Genomic DNA, 20,665 nt, shown 5'->3' with positions numbered 1-20,665 from the left:
ACATAGTTTCACAGAGAACATAAATTTGTGCAACTAGGCATAGGAGTGTTCCATATTTTCATATTTTCATGACATTTTAACAGTTAAAGAATTTAAAAAATTCCTCCCCACAAGCTAAGCCTAGAATTCCATTTGGAAAAAATACATCTTCGTTATCATTAACAAATATTCATTTATCATCAATAAACTACTGAATCATGAATATCCTATGGTGGTTTTCCTCACACCACAATGTTCTTGTAGCATTTTGTTATTTCTGTAGCATCAGATGACCTGCAGGTGAAGACACATTTCCCATTGTTTTCTTCAGAAAATAAAGAGAGAGATTTTAAAAATACTCCCCAGATAGGTAGGTTTTTCTCAATCAGTTTAAATTTTGGCTTATATTCTAAAAACGTCAAGATTTAGGCATGATTGTGCTCATTTTTCAGTTGATCATAATCAACATTATTGGATATTTGCCATTTGAAGGCCCTTTAAGTACTTATGTAGACAACCACAATTAATCTTTAAAGCAACACATGAAATAGATGTTATTATTCCCATTATAAAATGAAGAGATATTTAAAAAATTAATTGTGCCATGGTCACATAGGTATTACATAGTAGAGCTGGGACTCTAAAATATATGCATTTAATTATTCATATTACCTCTCTAAAAAAATGTAAGTGATATAATTTTCTATGTCACAATAGTTTCCTTGGAGTCTAATTATATTATTAGTTCTACAATAAATTATTGTCTAATTATATATTAATTCTGTACTTATTTAATCAAGTAATCAACAAATACTTGTTTGAGAGATACTGTGTTAGATAATATATTTAATATATTAGAGATAAAAAATGTGTAAGTCACAGTTCTTACTCTCAAGAAATTTATGAACTGAATAAGGCTATGTATGGTTTGCTCAGTAGTAACCTACTCTCAAAGGTTCTGATTTTTTTTTCTAATAAAGTACTGACTATTTCATCTCTCATTCTATGGAATAATGTAGTGACTAAACTAAGTTAAATTCTGATTTTGTCAATGATTAGTTCGGTGTTCTTCAGAAGTCATTTAAACTTTTTGGGTCTCATTTTCATCACTTTTACTATAAAAAGGTTGACTAGATGACTGTTGAAGTTTTTTAGTCTTTGAAACACCATAATTCATGCCACATTAAAGCCGTTCTGGATTCTGGCAAGCCAGGCTCAAACTTGCAGATTCCCAGAGTAGTTCTCAGTTAGATCAGCCTTTTCTGACCAATTTACTCTTTTGGAAACAAATTTTCTAAGATATAACAGAAACTGAAGATGCAAAACAATAATTATATTTAGTTAGGGAACATAAACTTTATATGTGTTTGCTTCCCTAAAGACACAGAGACATCTGAAGGAAACCTATAGATTTATACTAATATACATTCATGAGTTGATCCTACTTTCAGAAAGTAAACAGAAATTTGAAGTAACCAGGAACTGAAGATGGAGTAGTAAAGGGAAGAGAAGTGAATGCCCCTCTCCCGTGAGTGCTCTAGAACCTCGTCATGCTGCTCTTGTCATTTCAGGCTGCGATATGGTCTCAGGGGGAAGAACTACATGCTGTAAAATGGAACCCTCTTATTCTGAATTCCACTAAGTACTAAGTTGTGTAATGGGAATGAAAAATTGTTTTCACTCACTCAACTAAAATCAATGTTGAATCGTTGCCGTGCACGTGACACTGTTCTAGGCATTGTGAGGGGATTTGAGGTGTCACAGACATGGTTCCTGTGTCTTTTATCTCAGGGCCAGTGCAGCAACAGGGTCCCTTTAAGTTTTCAGCACTGGCAGAACAATAGGAAAGCAAAGGCCACTAACCAGTGGGCACTGGTTGTAGTTCACATAGTAGAAAATCAATGGGAGGGATCAATTGAACGAGAAACCTGAGTCTGTGCACAAAACCTAAAGTATGAGAGCAGAGCGAGGCAGGCTTGATAAAGAAAAGTGTGGTCATAAAAATAGTCATTCATTTTAAGTTTCTGCCTTCCCACTGGTTGTCAGGGTTTACAGAATGTGACTATAAAAACAAACTGCCTGATAATTTAACACATAAAAATGAGTGATTTTTCATTCAAAGTGTGCTGACATTACTCAAAGCTTTTTTTAGAAACTCCTCATTTGGAATTGCCTTAGGACCTTGCAACATAATGGAGTATTCTCAAAAATAATAATTCTTTCATTTTGGAGAACGGGTTCAATTTGTAGAGAAAGACAAGTTATTTAGAGAGAAGGCTGGTGAATAAGTTTGATTATCTAATTTAATAACATCACTCTAGTTTAAAATAAAACATAATTCTAAAGAGAGGAATCTGATTATTTTAGCTTATTTCCCCACATTCATGTTTATTTTGTTACTCCCCATATTTTGGATTTTTGTGATTGGCATAATCTTTTGTCTTCTGTCGGTCTTAATTATATATCCGGCTCTTCAGAGTCAGCCTCAAATACCCCAAACTCCTTCAGCCCCCTATAAGCATCTCTTAAAGTTCTTGGAACCTAACATCTTGAAGCATTTAAGTTGCTTGCTTCTGATATGATTTCTTAAAATGTAACAGATTTTATTTGATTATATAAGAAATACATGTTCATTGCAGAAAATCCTAAAATTCAGAGAAGCACAAAGATGAAAACACTTGTAATTTACCACTCAGAGATCGAATATCTGTATTTCACTGTATGAAGTTCAAGTCTTTCTTCTATTTTCTTTCTCTCTCCCTTTCTTCCTCCCCTCCCTCCCTCCCTTTTTCTTTCTCTCTCCCTCCCTCACCGCCTCCTTCCCCCTCTCCCTCAGCGCACACATAGATCTATCTTTCATACTCTACACACTGCTTACAATCTATTTTCTTCTCATTACACTGATGTTATTTCCTTTTTCACTGGCACATCAGCTGACTATCCATTTGCTCTGAGGTGCGGCCTAGTACATTATTCATAGGAATGAGCAATCCAATTGAAGACATTTGGAGCGATTTGACCAGTGTGCCCTCTAACATTGAAGATGAAAGCAGAAAGATAATTTTGTTTTGACTTTGGATTATGGTTCAGGTTCTTGCTTTTGGCAGAGAACTCCCAAGAGAAATGAACCCTTTGCCTCAGGAATGGCTGTTTAATAAATGACTTATAAAATCACAGGTCATCTGTTCTCTTTAACAATTTACGGCTGGGCGGGAACAGAACCTAAATTTCCATCATGATGCTGCTTGCCACCCTGCTTGTGAGCAGATGGTAAGTATTTATTGTGAATGACCTCTTTTTTTTTTCTTTAATTTTTATCACTTAGAGTACTTCCCTGCAGCAGCGCCATATGTCACACACAAAATGCAGTGGTTACCGAGTTATTATTTACAACTAGAGCTGGAAGGCATATACATTTCATGAACTGCAAATAGACATTTGTCTGAATTACTGGCTTGACATCATATTCCACCAAGACCAGTACCAGATTATGACATCATCACCTCATAAATATATGGTCAGTTTTAATAGATTTTGTTTTATTTTTTTTCCTGCTTTCATGAAGGAAACTGTCATAGACACAGTGCCTTAAGCAAACAGAATAGGTGATTCATACTGAAATTTTAAATTAGGATGTGGACCTCTATGGGGGAATATTGGAATGTGATATTTACTAGATTATTGAGGAACTCTGCTAAAGGTCAGGAAAAAAACAAAACAAAACAAAACCCAACAACGAAGGGCCAAAGCATTTCAAGAAGTTCTTATCTATAATGGGAATTTAGCCCTACTACAGCATCATTAAGTAACGTTGGAATCTGAAAAGGATATGAAGAAAGATAATCTGTTTCTTTTTAGTCAAGCTCAAGAAACCTCTATTGAATTCTTAATCTGTGTCAAGTATTGCCCTAGGGATATAAAGGTGAATAACTCAGGGCTCGTATTTGGGGTTGGGACACTTGCAAGTGGAAGAGACTCAAGGGAAATACGATGCAGTGAGCACCAGGAGAGAGATGGCATGGGGTGCTGTAGGAGCACAGTGAACCTCCTAGTGACACAGAAGAGGTGAGACAACGTAGGGGAAGATGAGCCTGACTGCAGAAGGGAGAGGAAAGAGTATCCAGGTGAAGAAAGAGAAGTGGGGACAACATCACCTAAGGCACGTAGTCCCAGTTTGCATGGAATGACAGAGATTGTAAACATGTCGATCCCACGTCGACAGAAAGGATAAATGACAAATCTTCAGATTATATATTTTATCTGATTCTTACTACCCCAAACCAAGAAAACAAAACAAAAACAAAGTAAGGCTAAAATAGAGATAGTAAGAAAAATTAATAAATTAACGAGTCTGGGTGGTGTTTCTATGCGTTACATATGTTTTATACACATTTCTATAGGTAATAATTGCTTAGCACAAACAAGACTATGATGGTTGATATTTGAATCCAATCAAACTGAGTGAATGAATGAATAAATAAATGAGTGAATGAATTAATAGCATTAAGGTGAGAAGTTGACTAAGTGAAGATTTTTGCCTTTGAATGTAAAATTAAGAAAAATTAATACTATATGATTATCACTTAATAAGAGGAAAAAAAATCTTTCCTAAATCATGCAGATACTCATCTTTACAATGTATAAATAGAATCCAAATTTGTAAATTTTCTCAATGTTCTTTCTACTCTGTCATTAGTCTACACTCATGACAGACATTTCTCTGTGAGAGTTCCATACACTATGTCTAAAAGAATGTAAAGAAAAAAGTTAAGTCTGTAGATAGAAGATATGTATGTGGTATCTGAATTTATTCAAATTGGGATATTTTAATTCTTTCAAATTACACAGGAAAGGAAAGAAGGAACAGAGTTTAAAGCGTAATATTCAACATTTACAGGTGTGATTATGGATTTTCTACCTATTTTTATACTTTTCACAATGTGTATCAGCATATTCTGTGCTAATAGTGAGATTGGGGCATAAACTTGCACCTGGGTGAAAGAAGGATCTTATTTTCACTTTGTAAGATCAAAAACAAACTATACAGCAAAACAAAAGTGTAATTAAAGATGCAAATGATATTTTCATGTGTCTGTAATTGTTTATGCACTTCCTCCCCAGGAATTTTTCATTTAAATCTATGGCTAGATTTTAAAGATAGGTAGATAGATAGAGAGTTAAACAGATATGAGAAAGAATTGATGTAAAGAAAATATTTTTATGTAGAAAAATATATTAAATTAAAAAATGGTAATGTTTGGGGAAGAAAAAGTTCTCTCAAGGTATTTCAGTTTTCTCTTTGCAGGTATCTTCTAAATTATCCAGGCTTTCCATAATTTCTTGCTGCCATGTTGCCAATGATGTCAGCATAGTTTTGGCTCAAAGATTAAAAAAAGGAAAAAAAAGAAAAATAAAGCTAACATTATCGAGTACTTCCTATTTGCCGCTCACTGATTTCTTATACATAAAATTTAACTTAATCTTTCTTATCCTTCTTACACTGGGAACAGTGTAGATAAAGAGAGAGGAAAATGATGCGCAGAAAGGGTGAGTCTATTGCGCAGACTAGTAATGAAAGAACCAGGGCTTCAACTCAGGCCTTCTGAATTTACAGCTCAGGCTCATAACCACTGTGCTATCCATTAAACTCCCCAGATGACATGATGTTAACTAGAGTACGTGGTCAAAACAAAACTTGATCGGGTTCTCTTCAGTTAACAAGGAATGCTGCAACACAATCTAACTTCCTATCGTCTCTCACCACATTGAATTATAGTTCCTCAGGATTAATATTCAGTAGATAATATCTTGTTTTGCATTTTGTGCTTTATCTATGTGAATGTAAACCATTTAGATGAAACAATAAAGAATAATGTAAGGCTGTGTCTACACAGCCCTAGATTTCATTCACTTTGCTCACATTTTCTTGTACTATGTTTAAGTAACTTGAATACTTCTGTGCTACTTGGAGTTGAATGGAAGTTTTAATTTAATTAGAATAACTTATTTAGTCAAAAATATGACTACATGATAAATAGAATGTACCCAAACTGATTTTTTTTTACTCCGATTCAATGTTAGTCATGCAGATAATCACAGTTTACATATTTTCTCTTTGACTCTATTTCTCAACTTATACTTAAAAAGCAGACAGAATATTTTCACAATGTTATCTGAATATAAGTTTATGTAAAACTATATGTAAAATACAACTAAAAGTTCAGCTATAAAATCACACCGTCATTAAACACAGTACAACTAACGATTGTAACAAATCTTATATAATTTGCTCACAGTGTGTGGTGTTTTGGTATTTCTCTGTGAAAAACTAATTTTCTTCTTCTTTGGCACCCTTTAATAATTTTTTTTTTCTGTTTCTGAGTAAGACATTGAATTCTGAATTTATAAGGCTTAATTCTACCCATATGGTTCAACCAGCTAAAACCTCCATCCTCCCACCACAGAGGTGAGAAGTCATCCTCTGCCCTGACTCACTTTTCTTGTGCTGCTGCTGTTGCAGCTCTGCGCTAAGCTACGTGGTAACTGATAGGAAGCCTTCCCCAGTGAGATAGGCCATTGGTTCTCAACTAGGGGAGATTTTGTCCCTTCCCTCCTTCCCCCGGGAACATATAGCAGTGTCCAGAGACATTTTTAGTTGTCACAACTGGAGGGGGATTGCTACTACTATGTAGTGAGTGGAAGCCAGGGATGCTGTCAAACATGCTATAATGCATAGGACTGCCCCCATAACAACGGAATGTTCAGCCCAAAATGTCACTAGTGTGGAGGCTGAAAACTGTGCAAAGCTGAAATTAGAATGCAATATTAAACACGTTAGAGGTGGAGCTACAGAGTAGAGAGGACCGAGTTAAAAATACAATAAGTAAAGAGAGGGATCTTGTTTGGGTTGGTGATGATGTTATGACATGAACTGAAGAGTTTGATGAACTTTGCATGAGGTTCAACAACAACAACAATAAAGACAATAGAAAAAAGGAAATTAAGATCTGAAATAATTACTATTCCCTGGGAAACTGAATACCTAACTGCAGAATAATTGAGTGTTCTCTGACTGCGATCCTGATTCTAAAAATGGAGCTGAGAAAATGGGTAGGGAGAGCAGCCGTGCTCTGGAATGCACTATCCATGCACTTCCCACAACCTGGGAACGTTTTTCCCTTCTGGTCAGCTACAGAGCACATCCTTCTTCTAGTTTAAAATTACCAACTTTTCCTCCTTGGGGATGAATAAATTAGTGCCTTTTGTGTATTTTCGCATTCTTGAAATTGAGGTTCTTTTTTTTTTTCCTGGTAGAAATAAGGTCACACAATGGACTAAGTCACAGAATGTATCCTGAAAGGCCCCTGGCTAGAATCTCAACTTGATCTTCAAGAAATAGAGTTATGCAAGCGAATATATTTCATGATAAGACAGTGCCTAGGAAGTGTGATTACAACTACAGTACAATTATAGTAAAAACTAAGTGACATCTGGTGTTTGTAGTGTCAGTGACCACCCTTGTGAGAACTTCCCAGAAGAAAACTCATGATTTTTAAAAAACTTACAATATATGGTGGGCATAATGGTGTCACTTTCCACCTCACTGACAGGGTTCTTCACAAGGCAACTGTAATTCCCAATGTCTTCTCTGGTCACTGGAGCAATATGAAGAGTGTTGTTTTGGGGAGAAGAGGAGTTGGTGGATCTGGGATGGACTGGTCTCCCATTTTTTAGCCACTGGTAAACCAGCCTGGTGCCTTCTTCCACAAGGCATGTCAGGGTCATGTTCCCCACGTACTCTACGGCCCCAGAGGAGGGCTGAGTCTGCACCACTGGTTTTGTGACAGGGTCTGCAATATCAAGAGAGAGAGAAATTATTTTTGCCACTACGGAATTATAGCAAAAGTCTATGAGATCTCTCAAATATTAAATCCAGTGGAAATGATTCCACAGTTTCACACTTTGTGAATGTAGACAGTTGAAGCAATAATTAAAGAAGAGAATAAAAAAGTTGTGAAAAATGCAAAATGATAACATATAAACATAACATTTATCATAGAAATAATCACATTCTAGAACTTAATCTTCAAGGATTTTCTAATGAAAACCTTCACTTAACTGCATTATAAATAATGCAGTTAGTGGTAGAAAACATCAGCTTCCTCCTTTCTTGTTTATCGTGCTTTTGCCAATGCCATAAAGGTATACTCTCATAGACAAAACTAACATGGTTGCTCCCTTCTCTTGATTTGTCCTAAGGTCTCAAGAACAGCTGTTTGAGGTGGATGTGGTGAACCCAAGCTTCTATCCACCATTTGCAAAATATCAAGATCACATATATTATACTTGTGGGGGATTGAGGAAAAGTTTTAGAGCATCATATATGTACCATTTACTTTTCCTTCTATGTAAGCAAACTAATTATTTGTTTTTATTGCTTTGCATTTGTGTTGCAATATTTGTCACTTTGACAAACCAAAGCCTACATTTCAACACTAACTCAATCTGAAAATAGGATAAAATGTGTTACTGGGATTACATCAAATTAGAAATATAAAAGACAAATCCAATAGAAATTCCAGTTGGCTACCCTGAACAAGCCCGATCCCATCTGATCTCAGAAGCTAAGCAGGGTTAGGCCTGTTTAGTGCTTGGATGGAAGACTGCCTAGGAAGACCAGGTGCTGTAGGTGTAAAAAAAATAAATAAATAAAAAATAAGGAATTATAAGATGACAAGGTCCTTGCAATCTGTGAGGTCAACCAAGGGTTGCCTCACCAGAAAAAAGAAAAGAAAAGAAAATAAATTCTAGTTGGAACTGGAAGACATAGGAAAACAGTTTTAAGTCATGAGTCTGGTACACTGTAGCCACACAACAATATCTGTCAAATGAATACATTTCCAAAAATGAGTAAATATTTTCTCCCTGAGTTTTAACTCTAAAATCATTAGATAAGGGTAGAAATTATATAGGTATTCATAACCATTTTCAGCAACCTTCATTAATTTTTGAGGTTCTTGACTATGTTTGATAAAGGACAGTGATTTTCCCAGAGTTACACAGCAGTCAGTGGCAAAACGAAGAGGGCTTTAAACCTGGCAATGTCACTCCCCAGAATTTTGGAGAGAGATGCATTTGATAATTTCCTTCTTGTGCTCGCTTCAGCAGCACATACACTAAAATTGATGATTTCCTTCTGTGTATATGACTACAGGGCATGGAGAGAGGGAGATGATACATAAGTGACAGGCGATTGGCTCCAATATTAAGATTTCGATTTCCTATTAAGCTTTTCATTAGGGTTGCTGTATCTTCTTACGTAAATCTGTCTCGACTTATACAGTTTCCTACACTGAAAAACGTTCATTACAGAACAAACAGACTGGAGCCTTCAGCCCAGAGGAGATAGGAAAACACGAAAGATACGGAGAAAGCGAATTGAAGGGCGACCTGCGGGGCAGCTGAGTAGTTCTGTGGCCTCCGGCCTGTCTTGAGATGGGTGCAAACGACTGGCTTGTCCATTTAACTTAATCCTTTATTTTTTCTGGCAAGAACAGAGGATTTGGGATATCTTTTGTTTACATTATTATGATTTAAAAAGAAAAATGAGTTGTGTACATTTATTACATTAAAGAGGCTTGTATTTCAGACATGTCTATGTGTGGAAATACACATGGGATGAGGTAAGTCAAATCTGTACCACGTCGAAGGTCTTGCGTATGGGGAGAATCAATCATGAAAATAGACATTTGTATCGTAATCACACATTTGCCTAAAGTTGTGTAACTCAGATGTGGGAATTTTCTGAGAAGACTTTTTATGTGGGCACTAAACTTTTATTAAGGTTTTTTGGTTGCATTCCTCTAAACAGATGCAATTTTACTATACATTAATAGGCAATGGATGTTCTATTAAAAATTTCTGGGAGAGAGAGAATACTGCACAGGAGAATTTCATGAAAATCCTTTTAGAATTTTCTCCTCTCCCTACACTCCCCAAAAATTTACTCTTCAGGCATCCGCTTCCATATCCTGTGTATTTGCTCTATAGTAGTCTCTAGTCTCCACTCATTTCCTCCGCAGATATACACTGAGTACCTACTCATGGCCAGCAACAGTTTTTAGGTGCTGAGGACAAAGCAGAACATAATACAAAGTTCCTGCTCCTGTGGACCTTGTATTCAAAGGTGGGAAAGAGAAACAAACAAATAAAAATATATAATTCGTCAGGTGGAAATAAGTGCTATGGAAAGAACTCAGAGACTTGCATTTCTCTCTCTCTCTCTGTATTTGGGGGAGTGAGGTTATATTTTACATAAAGTGGTCAGAAAAGGCTCATAGATAAAGTGATATTTTGACCGATATCTAAAGGAAGTAGGAGAGGGAACCATGCTATTATCTAGGAGAATAGCGATCTAGGTGAAGGCAACAGCAAGTTCAAAGGTCCTGAAGTGTGAGTGTCTTTGGCCTGTTTTAGAAAGAGCAAGGAGACCAGTGTTGCCAGAACAGAGTTGAGTGAGGGGGAAAGAGGTAGGAGGTGGGGTCACGAAAGTGCTGGAAATGTTGGGGAGATCACGGTGGACCTGACAGGCCGTTGTTAGTACTTTGACTTTTATTGTGAGTGACACAGAAGGCTGTGGGACGATTTTAAGCTACAGGACGCAGAAGTAGAAGCCGGGAGGCTGGGGGGCAGACTATTAGGACAGTCCAGGCCAGAGCTGGTGGTGGAGTGGAGTGGGGCAGTTGTGGGGTGGTGAGAAGTGACTGAACTCTCTGTATATTTTGAAGGTGAAGCTGACAGGATTAACTCATGGACTGGATGTTGGATGTGAGAGAAAGAGGAGGTCAACAGTGACGGCAAGTTTGGCCTAAGCAATTGATGGAATGGAATTGGTATTTACTAAAACGGAGAAATATTGTTTAAAAAAAAAAAACGTTTAGAGGGAAAAAGGAGAAGTTGGGCTTTGGCATAGTATATTTAAGGTATGCCACTTATACACTTCAATAAGGAAAATAAATGTTTGAAAGTTAGCTGACTCACTCTCCCTCAGAGGACATTGCCAGAAACTTTTATTGTTCCTTAAGTATGGTTCTTGAGCAAGTCTCATCCTCCCCAAACAGTATTCCAAAATAAAAATATTCATACGACAAAAATAGGGCTCTTCTCAGGGTGTATATTGTTATAGAGAAAATAAAATTTTCTCCATTTCATTATATCAGCAACTATACTTGATAGTTTCCGGGCAAACAAATAATTTCTATTTATTGCTTGATTACCTTTAGCTGGGCACTGTGCATGTCCTTTATATGCAGGTCTCATTTAATCCTCAGAAAGCCTCACGAGGTAGATAATGTCATTTGTGCTGTGAGACACTGAACTTTGAGGATTAATTAACTGACCCAAAGTTGCAGAGCCAGGACCTAAAGCCCAGTAGTCTAATCTCCTAAGCCATTGCAAACTGCCACCTATAGTGGACTCACCGTCAACAGTGACTTGTATCTTCTGACTAGCTGATAGAGTTCCATTCCCATGAACGTTGACCTTCACGATGTAATTGCCTTCGTCAGTGAACTGCAGTGGGTTGATGAGCAGAGACGCATTGGGTGGCATCATGGTGAACTTGTGTTGGTATTCCAAGTCAGGAACCACAGACTTGTTCACAGAGCCCAGTAAGTATTTAGGCATCGTGTGGGGTCTCTCGAACAGCCATATGATCTGGATGTCTGATGCCAGAGTGTGGAATCCGTAGTGCACGGGGAGGTAGAGGGCCTGACCCCTGATGCCATGGACGGTATGTGATGGCACCACCACCTTCAGCCCTGAGCAAGCACCTGTTATAAAGGAAAGGAAAGCAGTAAAGACCCAGAGCCACATTTCACAACCTAAAGAGGCAGTGCACAGAGAACCTGATCGGGCGATAATCCCTTTCAAAGAAGAGAGGCTTCTAGGTACTGAATATTCTAGTACCGGTTACCTGTAGAGGTAAATATTTGTCTCTGAAACCTCTTGCATTTTAAAAACTCCACCCAAAGACTATATTGATTGCATGACTTCTTTAAAGGCAAGATAAAAAGGAAAAGCAGAAGTTATTATCTATGTCTGTTAAAGAATAATTGGAAAAGGAGAACTGGGAAAGAGTATTAGTTCTAAAGTCCAATGAAATCCAATGAAACCTTTGAAAAAAAAAACTTGAAATTGTGACTGTTTTAATGTCTGAATCATATCATTCCCTAATCAAACTATGTGATTCGAGAAACATTGAAGAATTACTTCCTTCCAAGAATCCAGTCTTTTGAGATGACTTAAGAGTCCACTATTAGAAATAACGAATGATAAAAACTCCCTATTAGCCAACACCTTGCTAAATGCAAATATCCCAAAGAGAGTGGCTTTCAATCATTATCAGTCATCTCTCATTCCTGCCCAGAGGCAGGAATCCGGTTTGTGTGTTTTAGAAACAGCAAAAGACAGGAGCAGATGGAGCAGAGTGGAGGAGGAGCATGGTAAGGAGGCATGAGGTCAGAGCAAGGTGGCAGTGTATTAGGGTCACGGTGAGATGGGGGTGTAACTGGAGTTTTGTGAGCAGAGAAGGATATGATTGTTCTTATTTTTTTAAGGTATACTCTAGCTGCTGTGGGTCAAGAGCAGGACTAGGAGACCACTTAGGTGGTGACCGCAATAAAGTAGGCAAGAGATGCTTGTGCTGTAGACCAGAGTGATAGTAAAAGGTATTGTGAGGAAAGGCTGGTGGTGCTAACAGGATTTGATGACACATTGGGGATGAATATGAAAAACAAAAAAGAGGCAAGAATGATTCCAAGGTTTTTGACCCGATCAACTGGAAGAATGAAATTGTCCTTTATCAATGAACAACTAATAAATTAATCATGGAGATTGTCCTTTATCAACAAACAACTAATAAATTAATCGTGGAGAAGGCTGTGGAGAGAACAGGTTTTTTGGGGGAAGATCAAGAATGAGTTTTAGACATGTTCATTTTAGATGCCCATCAGACACCCAAGAAGGAATACTGAAAGGATATACTGGGCACGAAAGCCTGATTATAGTGGGTTTAAGAGGGACTGATGGTCTGGAGGGCCTTGAACTATTTGCTCTGCCCAATCCATAGCCCTGGCTCCTGGCCTCCTGCTTGCCTGGGTTGTTTGGGTCCACATACTTGTTGCTATGTCTGCAGGTTTCTTTCCAGTTTCTGGAACTTAGAGATTTCCTTACCTTTGCCTTGAGCCATGATATATTGTTTTATTTTATCTAGCATGTCTATGTATTTGCAATTGAGAAGAGAGTCTTCCTTAGTTAAGGCTCTGATATTACCTAATTAAAATATCTTTGCTTCAAAATTCTCATTTTGAAAGGAGCAATATGGTACCTACATCGTATGAACATTTGAAATAGTGGGGGAGGGAATAGAAGGAATTTAAATACGAAGTATTTTGAATGGTGAGAGAAAAAAAGAAAGAATGGAAAAGAAATTCGAGACAGTGAGTATAGTCCACATGACTGGGGAGTTTTGCTGTGAAAGGGAGCAACAAAAACACCCCAGTTTTTCTTTCTTTTTTTCTTAAAATGGATGCTGAACAGAATGTTTCTGGCTATAGGAATGATGCACTAGAAAGAGCAATCTTGGTGAAACAGAAGATATATAGATTAAGATGGAATAAAATCCTAGATGAGAAGAGATGGAAATTTGGGCCCAAATAGAGATGTCTTACACTTGTTGTTGAACGGAAGGAGTTCACCCACCTAGCCCGAGCAGAGCCTAACGCTGAACACTGAGAATTGCAATGGAGAAAGATGGGCTAGTTTATTACGAATGGCGCCACTTAGGAGAACCGGAAGGTAATGTCAAAAGCCTGAACTCCCCAGTGACATGTAGGTTACAGATTATACATAGCAAAATCACAAGACACCTTGGGTTAGGGGTTCCGGGTTGTGTTGGGAGCTGATGGGTCAGAAGCGAGATAAGGATAATAAATAATTTCTTCAGATCTTGAAGACAGTTCTCGAGTCTGCTCTGACGCCCCTCTATCTGGCTTCACGGAAAAGTAGCCAGGGGTTCAGTCCACCTTAGGGCTTAAGAGCTGAAACATAACTTAGGTCAAAATATTATCTTTAGCTTAACAAAAATCCATACCTTGTGACCTTTAATCAAGATATGGCCACTGTTTCTGGCTGCCTCGGGGTTAATGACTAGTAAGAGAAAGGACTCAGGCTTACAGGGCAGGCTGTGAAGAAAATGAATAGAGCGCTAGGGCTACATATGAAATCAAAATCATGCATCAGACCGGGTCCTCGGTTTTACAATTTCAATTTTCTCATATATAGAATTTACCTTCTTTGATGGCTTCCTCTTTTCATCCCTACTAAAAAAAGGATCTTTGAGCTTTATCTAAGCCTTGTTATGAAAAGCCATCAGTAGCAGGGAGGGAAAGGTAGAAAGACCCGTCGTCCGATGATTTCTCTGAAGGAACTGAAAGATGTAGGCCTGCTTCTATGAGGAATCAAGTTCTACCAATAGTATATTTCTCTCTTTCCTTCCCAGGGGAAGGTAAGAGCAAAGATTTCCATGGTTTTGGTCTTTGGCTAGCCGTTAGCAGAGCAGGGAAGTTAGAGCAAGTAACCCAGGAGAAGAAAACACAAAGAGGAAGATCAGACGTTAGAAGGAAAAGGGACATCTAGATGCTCAACTGAAACAGACAGTATGGACTGAAAGGTGACTCTATGGGAAAAATAAATATGTGTCTTACAGCCTTTTTCGGTTCTGTGAGTATTTGTAATTGACTTATAATTTTATTATTTTTTTTTCTGATAAGGCTGTACCTGCACATTCATTTTAGTGATTTGGTCCATAACAAAGGAGTTACAAAGCCATGAGGATTTGCTTCTGTTTTCTTTTCTCGCAAGTGCAAGAATGTTAAATTTGTAGTTGTTCCTAATTTGAATCATTAGAAAAAGAAGGAACTGGTTGCTGGGAATTCTAAAGAAGAGATAAAGTGGGTTGCAGAAAAGGAGTACTTGTTTCCACAAGGAAATCATAAGCGAGAGAAGGGAAGATGAGAGAGTAAATCTAGGGCTTAAAACTGGAGATGTCTGAGACATGTGAGGCTGACAGAAGGAAATGAAGCTCTTGAAGTCAACAGATTTATAAAGACACCGAGCATTTGGTTGGGAGACCAGTACAGGAAAAGATTCCTTAGTATATGTATTATTTGTGCAAAAAAACATGCATTTACATGTCTTTCATTGAATTGGTAATAGGAAGCCCTGACAAGTTTCTGGTAAGCAAAAAATTAAAAATTAGTTTTTTCATACCATTCACTACTAACTTATGTAAAATGTATTTTCCACCGTATTTAGTGTATTACTCTTCTCTTTTTTACTTGAATGCATATGAAAATATTTGAAGGTTTCATCATTCCCTCCTGATCTTGAACTCCCTCATCCTATTTCTACCATATAGTCTTAAATCCATCACTTGCTAATTGTCTTTAAATAAGGAATTTTAGGAACCTATTCTCTAAACTTGCAGAGAGATTACTATATTTGATACTTTGACAATGTATCAAAATCTACTGAATGTGAGGTCTTAGTAAAAGACACATACTTGAGATAAAATGGAGATTGGTCATTTAAGTGACCTTAGTAAGGTCACTTTTTATTCTCTAGACTTCAGTTTTCTCCTTTGCAAAAAGAGGGTAATATTAATGAGGTCTAAGGCCTCTCTTACTCTTTATGTTTATATGCTTGATATTCTGAGGTGCTTCTCTCAGAGGAGCAACTACCCTACATTTGAAGGTGAAAGGTCCATATTTAATTGAGAGAGGGTTCAAAATTTTTTGAAGTACTTATTGTCAGTCTATTGATATCTTTAAATGAATGGGCAATTCTGTGTTTGCTACCAAAGAATCGAGGGGGATGGTGAGGATGCACATTATCGCTTTGAGAACACACTGGAAAAAGCTGCATGGCTGCTGACAAATCTTAGTAGTTGCCTCTGAGAGTGAGCAGTTTGGTCATTGATTTATTGGTCCATTTAATACATTTCACAGCTCGACCTAGAAACCACTGCCAGACTGAGATGTAGATCTAGATGGCCCCAATACAATTCTGGCCAGTCTGTTCTTGTTGTTGAGGGAAGTCATTGCAAAAGTTCTCATTTAGTTTTTTTTTGAAAAGGATAAGAACCCTTTCTTATCTACTTTTTAAAATAGTTGTAGTTGAAAAAGATTAATAGAGATCGTAATATTCTGAAAATGGTTGGGAGAGACTTTATTACCGTGGAGTGCTAGCATGACTAGAATAGAAATGTTGGTACTTTTGGATCTCGCATCAGAACATTGACTCTTAAGTATGAAAAGACTGATTAGAAAGTCTATGACTGAAATTAGGGGAAGCGAATTTTATTTAATAAAATATTAAATATGAATATTGCAGCCCAGGTAAAAATGAAACTACTTTAATAGAAAATGACATTTTATATGGCACTTACAGTATTGCTTAGGGAGGATGAACCAGTTCTTTGGGTCTTTTTAGAAAACTGCTTCACATAATAATACCTTAAATAATATATTGACATTAATATCTCTGAATATATTCAGTGCTTATCACAGCAAATGATATGAAGTCATGCCATTTGAAATTTTTTTCAAATATGTGTATGACAGTGAGAGAAAGCACAGCTGTTACAATAGCGGTTTGCTTAGGTTGCCTATACCATTTTTAATCAGATAAATTATAAATAGCAAAAATGTCATCAAGGACTTGAATTTTCTTTACATGGTATTTTATATTAGCCCAGCCCCCTAAAATCTTTTTATTTTGCAAGAAAGACATGAATCTATTGAGATGATGTAATCGTTACTTGGAGTGAACTTTAAGGACTAGACAGATAATTGGATGCTTCCTCTACATTTTATGATCACACACTCTCTTGCCATTGCTTTATTTCCCACTACATATGTGATGAATCCATGCTGTCAAAACAACAGTTTATTAACTTAAAAAAGTTAGCTCTTTTCTAGTTGTATGAGAAAACCTAAAGGACTAAAACTATTGATTTTGGAAAGTCAACTTCCGTATGAACACATAAACTTCAATAAAATAAATGATACAAAATTGTTGAAATTTTAACTTCCTTTTGATATCACAAATATTTGAACTTAAATGAAAATTCAATTTTATTATTAGATTAACTAATACTTTTTGAGTATAACAAAGGAAAACTCATATTTTTTCACATATAAAACATTATACTAACCTGGAGAAACCTTGCTAATACAATTAATAATCTGACATCAAAGTTATAGCAATAATCACCCCTGTAGAGACTTCCTTAAATTATGTAACAGTAGCATTTTAAATGAATGTCCAGTGTTAAGGAACACCTGAAGTCATATTGTGAAATTTATCTATATTCCAGCAAAAGACTCCTAGACCAGTTTCACTGTGTCGAATATAAACATCAGACTTCGCAAAGTGACCTCTAGTTATAGCTCAAAATAGTTGGCAGCTACTTCCCCATTATCATGTATGATATTAGCAAGCATAACACAACTATTGTTGACTGAAAATAAACTCTTGCATCTTTACAGAAAGTAGAAATTATGAAGTTTTACTTTGAATAGACTTTACAAAGTACTTTTTGAGCTTCAAAATTTTAAGTTTTTTCAACAAGAAAAAACAGATAATTCAATATTCCAAAAACACCAGAAAGATTTTCACATTACCTTCTTTACAATACACTACCAATGGAAAAAAAGTAAATTTGTGTAAGAAAGAAAGAAAGTGTTAGGGGATAGTAACTGCTTTAACTACTTATGAATATATTATTTCTCTAAAGTATTTTTAAATTTCTTTTAGTCAAATTCCTCAAATGAATTATCTCTAAGTTATTCTTAAAGCCAAGTACAAAATATTACTTATGAAATGACCACAGTCCTGTTATAAATTAAGAATTATAAAATGATACACAGGATACTTTCAAGTCACGGAAAAATGAATAAAGATAAAAAGCTAGTTACAGTAATTGTTCGATTTTTCTAAAAATTAAAACTAAAAATCAATATAGGTTTGAATTTGACAATATAAACACTGGAACAATCACAACTATGGAAAACTCAAACATTTAAAAAAATTTTGCAAACTGTACATTTCAAATATGTACAACATTAGGTATAAATTTGAATAACAATCCCAGTTACAATGAAAACTATAATGAAATATATGAGTGAAAGTAAAGCTGTGAACTGCTGAAGAAGGTTAAAACTTAAATTGCTTATTTAGCTAAACTGTTCTTAAAATTTAAGAAATAAAATCTTATTTCAATTACTATCTGTTGAATGAATATAAACAAGGAAGTCATTTGACTTTTAAAACTGACAAATAGGAAGAATGAAAAAGAATATCTGGTGAAAATAATGATGACATAGAAACAGTGGGAATGTTGGAGAAAGACTCCTTTAAATTCTAAGGATAAACAGAGTGAGGAAAAAAATATTTAGGTAGAGAAGAAATTTTTAATAGGAATAGTCATTGGGCAAAGAGAAGGGTTAAAGGCATTTTGGAGAAATAATACTTTTAAAAATACATTTGTCTCTATTTTGCATAAAATATTTTTTGTCAGTTTTGAACCTCATTTTTTTCCATATTTCATAAGATATATAATTTAAAATGAAATAGAGTTAACAGTTGTCACACTATCTTTAATAAAAACAGCAGAAAACCATTTTCATAAATTGTTTTGAGTTTCACTATAAGCAGTCATAAATTCACAGCCTATATTTGCCAAAATGAAATATACTAAAGAGTATTGAACCTATATGTACTCTCTGTAAAAGGAAGAAATTCATTAGGTTTTTAGAATGTCTTAACTTTCTTAATGAGTACTATTGACAGTAATTGTTCTAAGAAAATAACCATCTATTTATTGAACCTTATTTCTCTTAAATGTTTTTGCTTCTTTGCTGGAACAAAGTGTGTTGTTTAAAGGTTCTGAGCTATTTTTCAATCATCTGAGTAAATCTACAGCCTAAAACAAACATTTACCTTAAAGCCACAATTAAAAAAAATAAAGAGCTAAAATACAATTCATACAGTGTCTTACCTAAAAGGAGGAGGTATATTTTGCACTGAAAGACCCCAACGGTGCTGCTGACAGACTCCATGAAAGCATCCTGTCCCATGTATACAGTGCCCTGTTCGTAGTGGCAACTTGGTTCATGGACCAGCAGCTGCTCGTTTATTTGCTAGGGAAATTAGCAGGGAGGTAACAGACCCTATCCTGCCTCTTGCTTCTGTGATTTGAATACAGAATGAATGTGTATACAAAGGACACAGGGAGTGGGAACACCTGTTATATGTTCTGAGAGAATACAGGACTATGACTTTCAGAACAGCTTCTTAGCAATTATCAGTAATTGTCAGTATATTTCATGAATTATTTTTAGTTATTGATAATTACATGAAAGAAAACACCTTTTTGGGTGACTTTATTGAAAAACTATGCTTTCATAATGAGAGCGTATTGTGAAATTTCCTGAAAACAAAAGCTGTTTTTCTATCATGTAAAACTATGCCATTATTTTGAAATTAAAAATTTTTTTCTATGAAAATTAAAGTATTTCATATCTGCTAAACAGTTACAAATCATCATGAAGTCACTAAGTAACATGTAAAAGTTATACCAAAGAATCAAAACACAGCACCTGATTATCTTTAAAAATGATTTTTTTAAATGTAGTATTGCCTTTTACAAATGTCTGTCATGATTTTATAGAATCTATGGATTCATGTTATTTTTAAAAACAAACCACAGGTGCGTTTCCAAGTGACATTGAATCATGGGCTGGCACAGTTATAATGAAAAGCCTATGCCAACAGCTAATATCTGAAGCCGCATTTCCACTGCTGAAGCATAGAGGAAGTGAACCAATGGCCTGGGGAAGATCTTGTCTCTACTGTGGTGTCTGGGCCGAAGCTTTTCAGCCTTCCCTCTTCACTGCCATGGCAGCGGGCATTCTGAACACTTTTGCTTAATTTACTAAGTTGTGAGTTAACCCATTTTTCGTTTCTTGCGAGAATGCTCTAGTTTAAGCCTTCTACTATATAAAATAAAAAGTATATAACCAAATCTGCAACCAATCAAGCAAGATTCCTTGCATAAATCAATTTTAACAATAAAGGCTCACTGAATAAGTTCAGTGATAACAGGAGAAAGAAGAATATTCCTCCAGCATAATCAAAGGTGTAAAAAGGAATGGTAGTTATTTTGGAATCCGAGTTCAGAAACACTTTCTGTAATAAGGTTCCCAACTCTTCCAAAAGTGCTTCTATAGGCAAAGAAGGTGAGTGACTTTTGGAAAACCTGAGGCCTCTTCAGAGGTCATTTTACAATCTCTCTATGCTTCAGAAAAATGGCAAGATATTCCTCCCAGGTAATCACTATACCACGACTTTCTCTGTGCTATCTCTAAATCTTGCGCATATATTTATTGCAGCATTTATGTCATTAACCTCAATTAATTTTATTGCATGTTTATTTTTTCTCTGGGCTCATTGAACATAGAGACAGGTCTTATTCATTTATGAATCCTTAGCTTAACTAGTATTTTTGTTAGGTTATTTCCTAAGAAATAAACCCCACATGCTCCTTGGCTCATGTCTCCTGATT

The 20,665-nt window shown here is 36.0% G+C and overlaps 1 protein-coding gene across 3 annotated transcripts in view; it reads right to left on the bottom strand.

Annotated features, from left to right (window-relative positions):
• The window catches only part of HEPACAM2 (HEPACAM family member 2), a 35,682-nt gene extending 16,504 nt beyond the window's left edge, over positions 1 to 19,178 (bottom strand). Inside the window, exons 1-3 of one of the 3 annotated variants that reach the window (XM_039878286.1) lie at positions 19,100 to 19,178; positions 11,460 to 11,810; positions 7,545 to 7,829 (exon numbers count right to left, since the gene is read on the bottom strand). In XM_039878286.1, the coding sequence (XP_039734220.1) occupies positions 7,545 to 7,829; positions 11,460 to 11,810; positions 19,100 to 19,178 (715 nt within the window). Of the gene's footprint in view, positions 1 to 7,544; positions 7,830 to 11,459; positions 11,878 to 19,099 lie in introns of those variants that run through there. The other 2 variants (XM_039878287.1, XM_039878288.1) reach the window with 2 other exon arrangements.
• Positions 19,179 to 20,665: the final 1,487 nt, after the last annotated feature.

This window comes from Pteropus medius, unplaced genomic scaffold (genome assembly GCF_902729225.1).
Source record: "Pteropus medius unplaced genomic scaffold, Ma_sr-lr_union100, whole genome shotgun sequence".
Taxonomy (NCBI): domain Eukaryota; kingdom Metazoa; phylum Chordata; class Mammalia; order Chiroptera; family Pteropodidae; genus Pteropus; species Pteropus medius.
The sequence above is the reverse complement of the archived record's forward strand: the minus strand, read 5'-3'. Positions and strand labels throughout refer to the sequence as shown.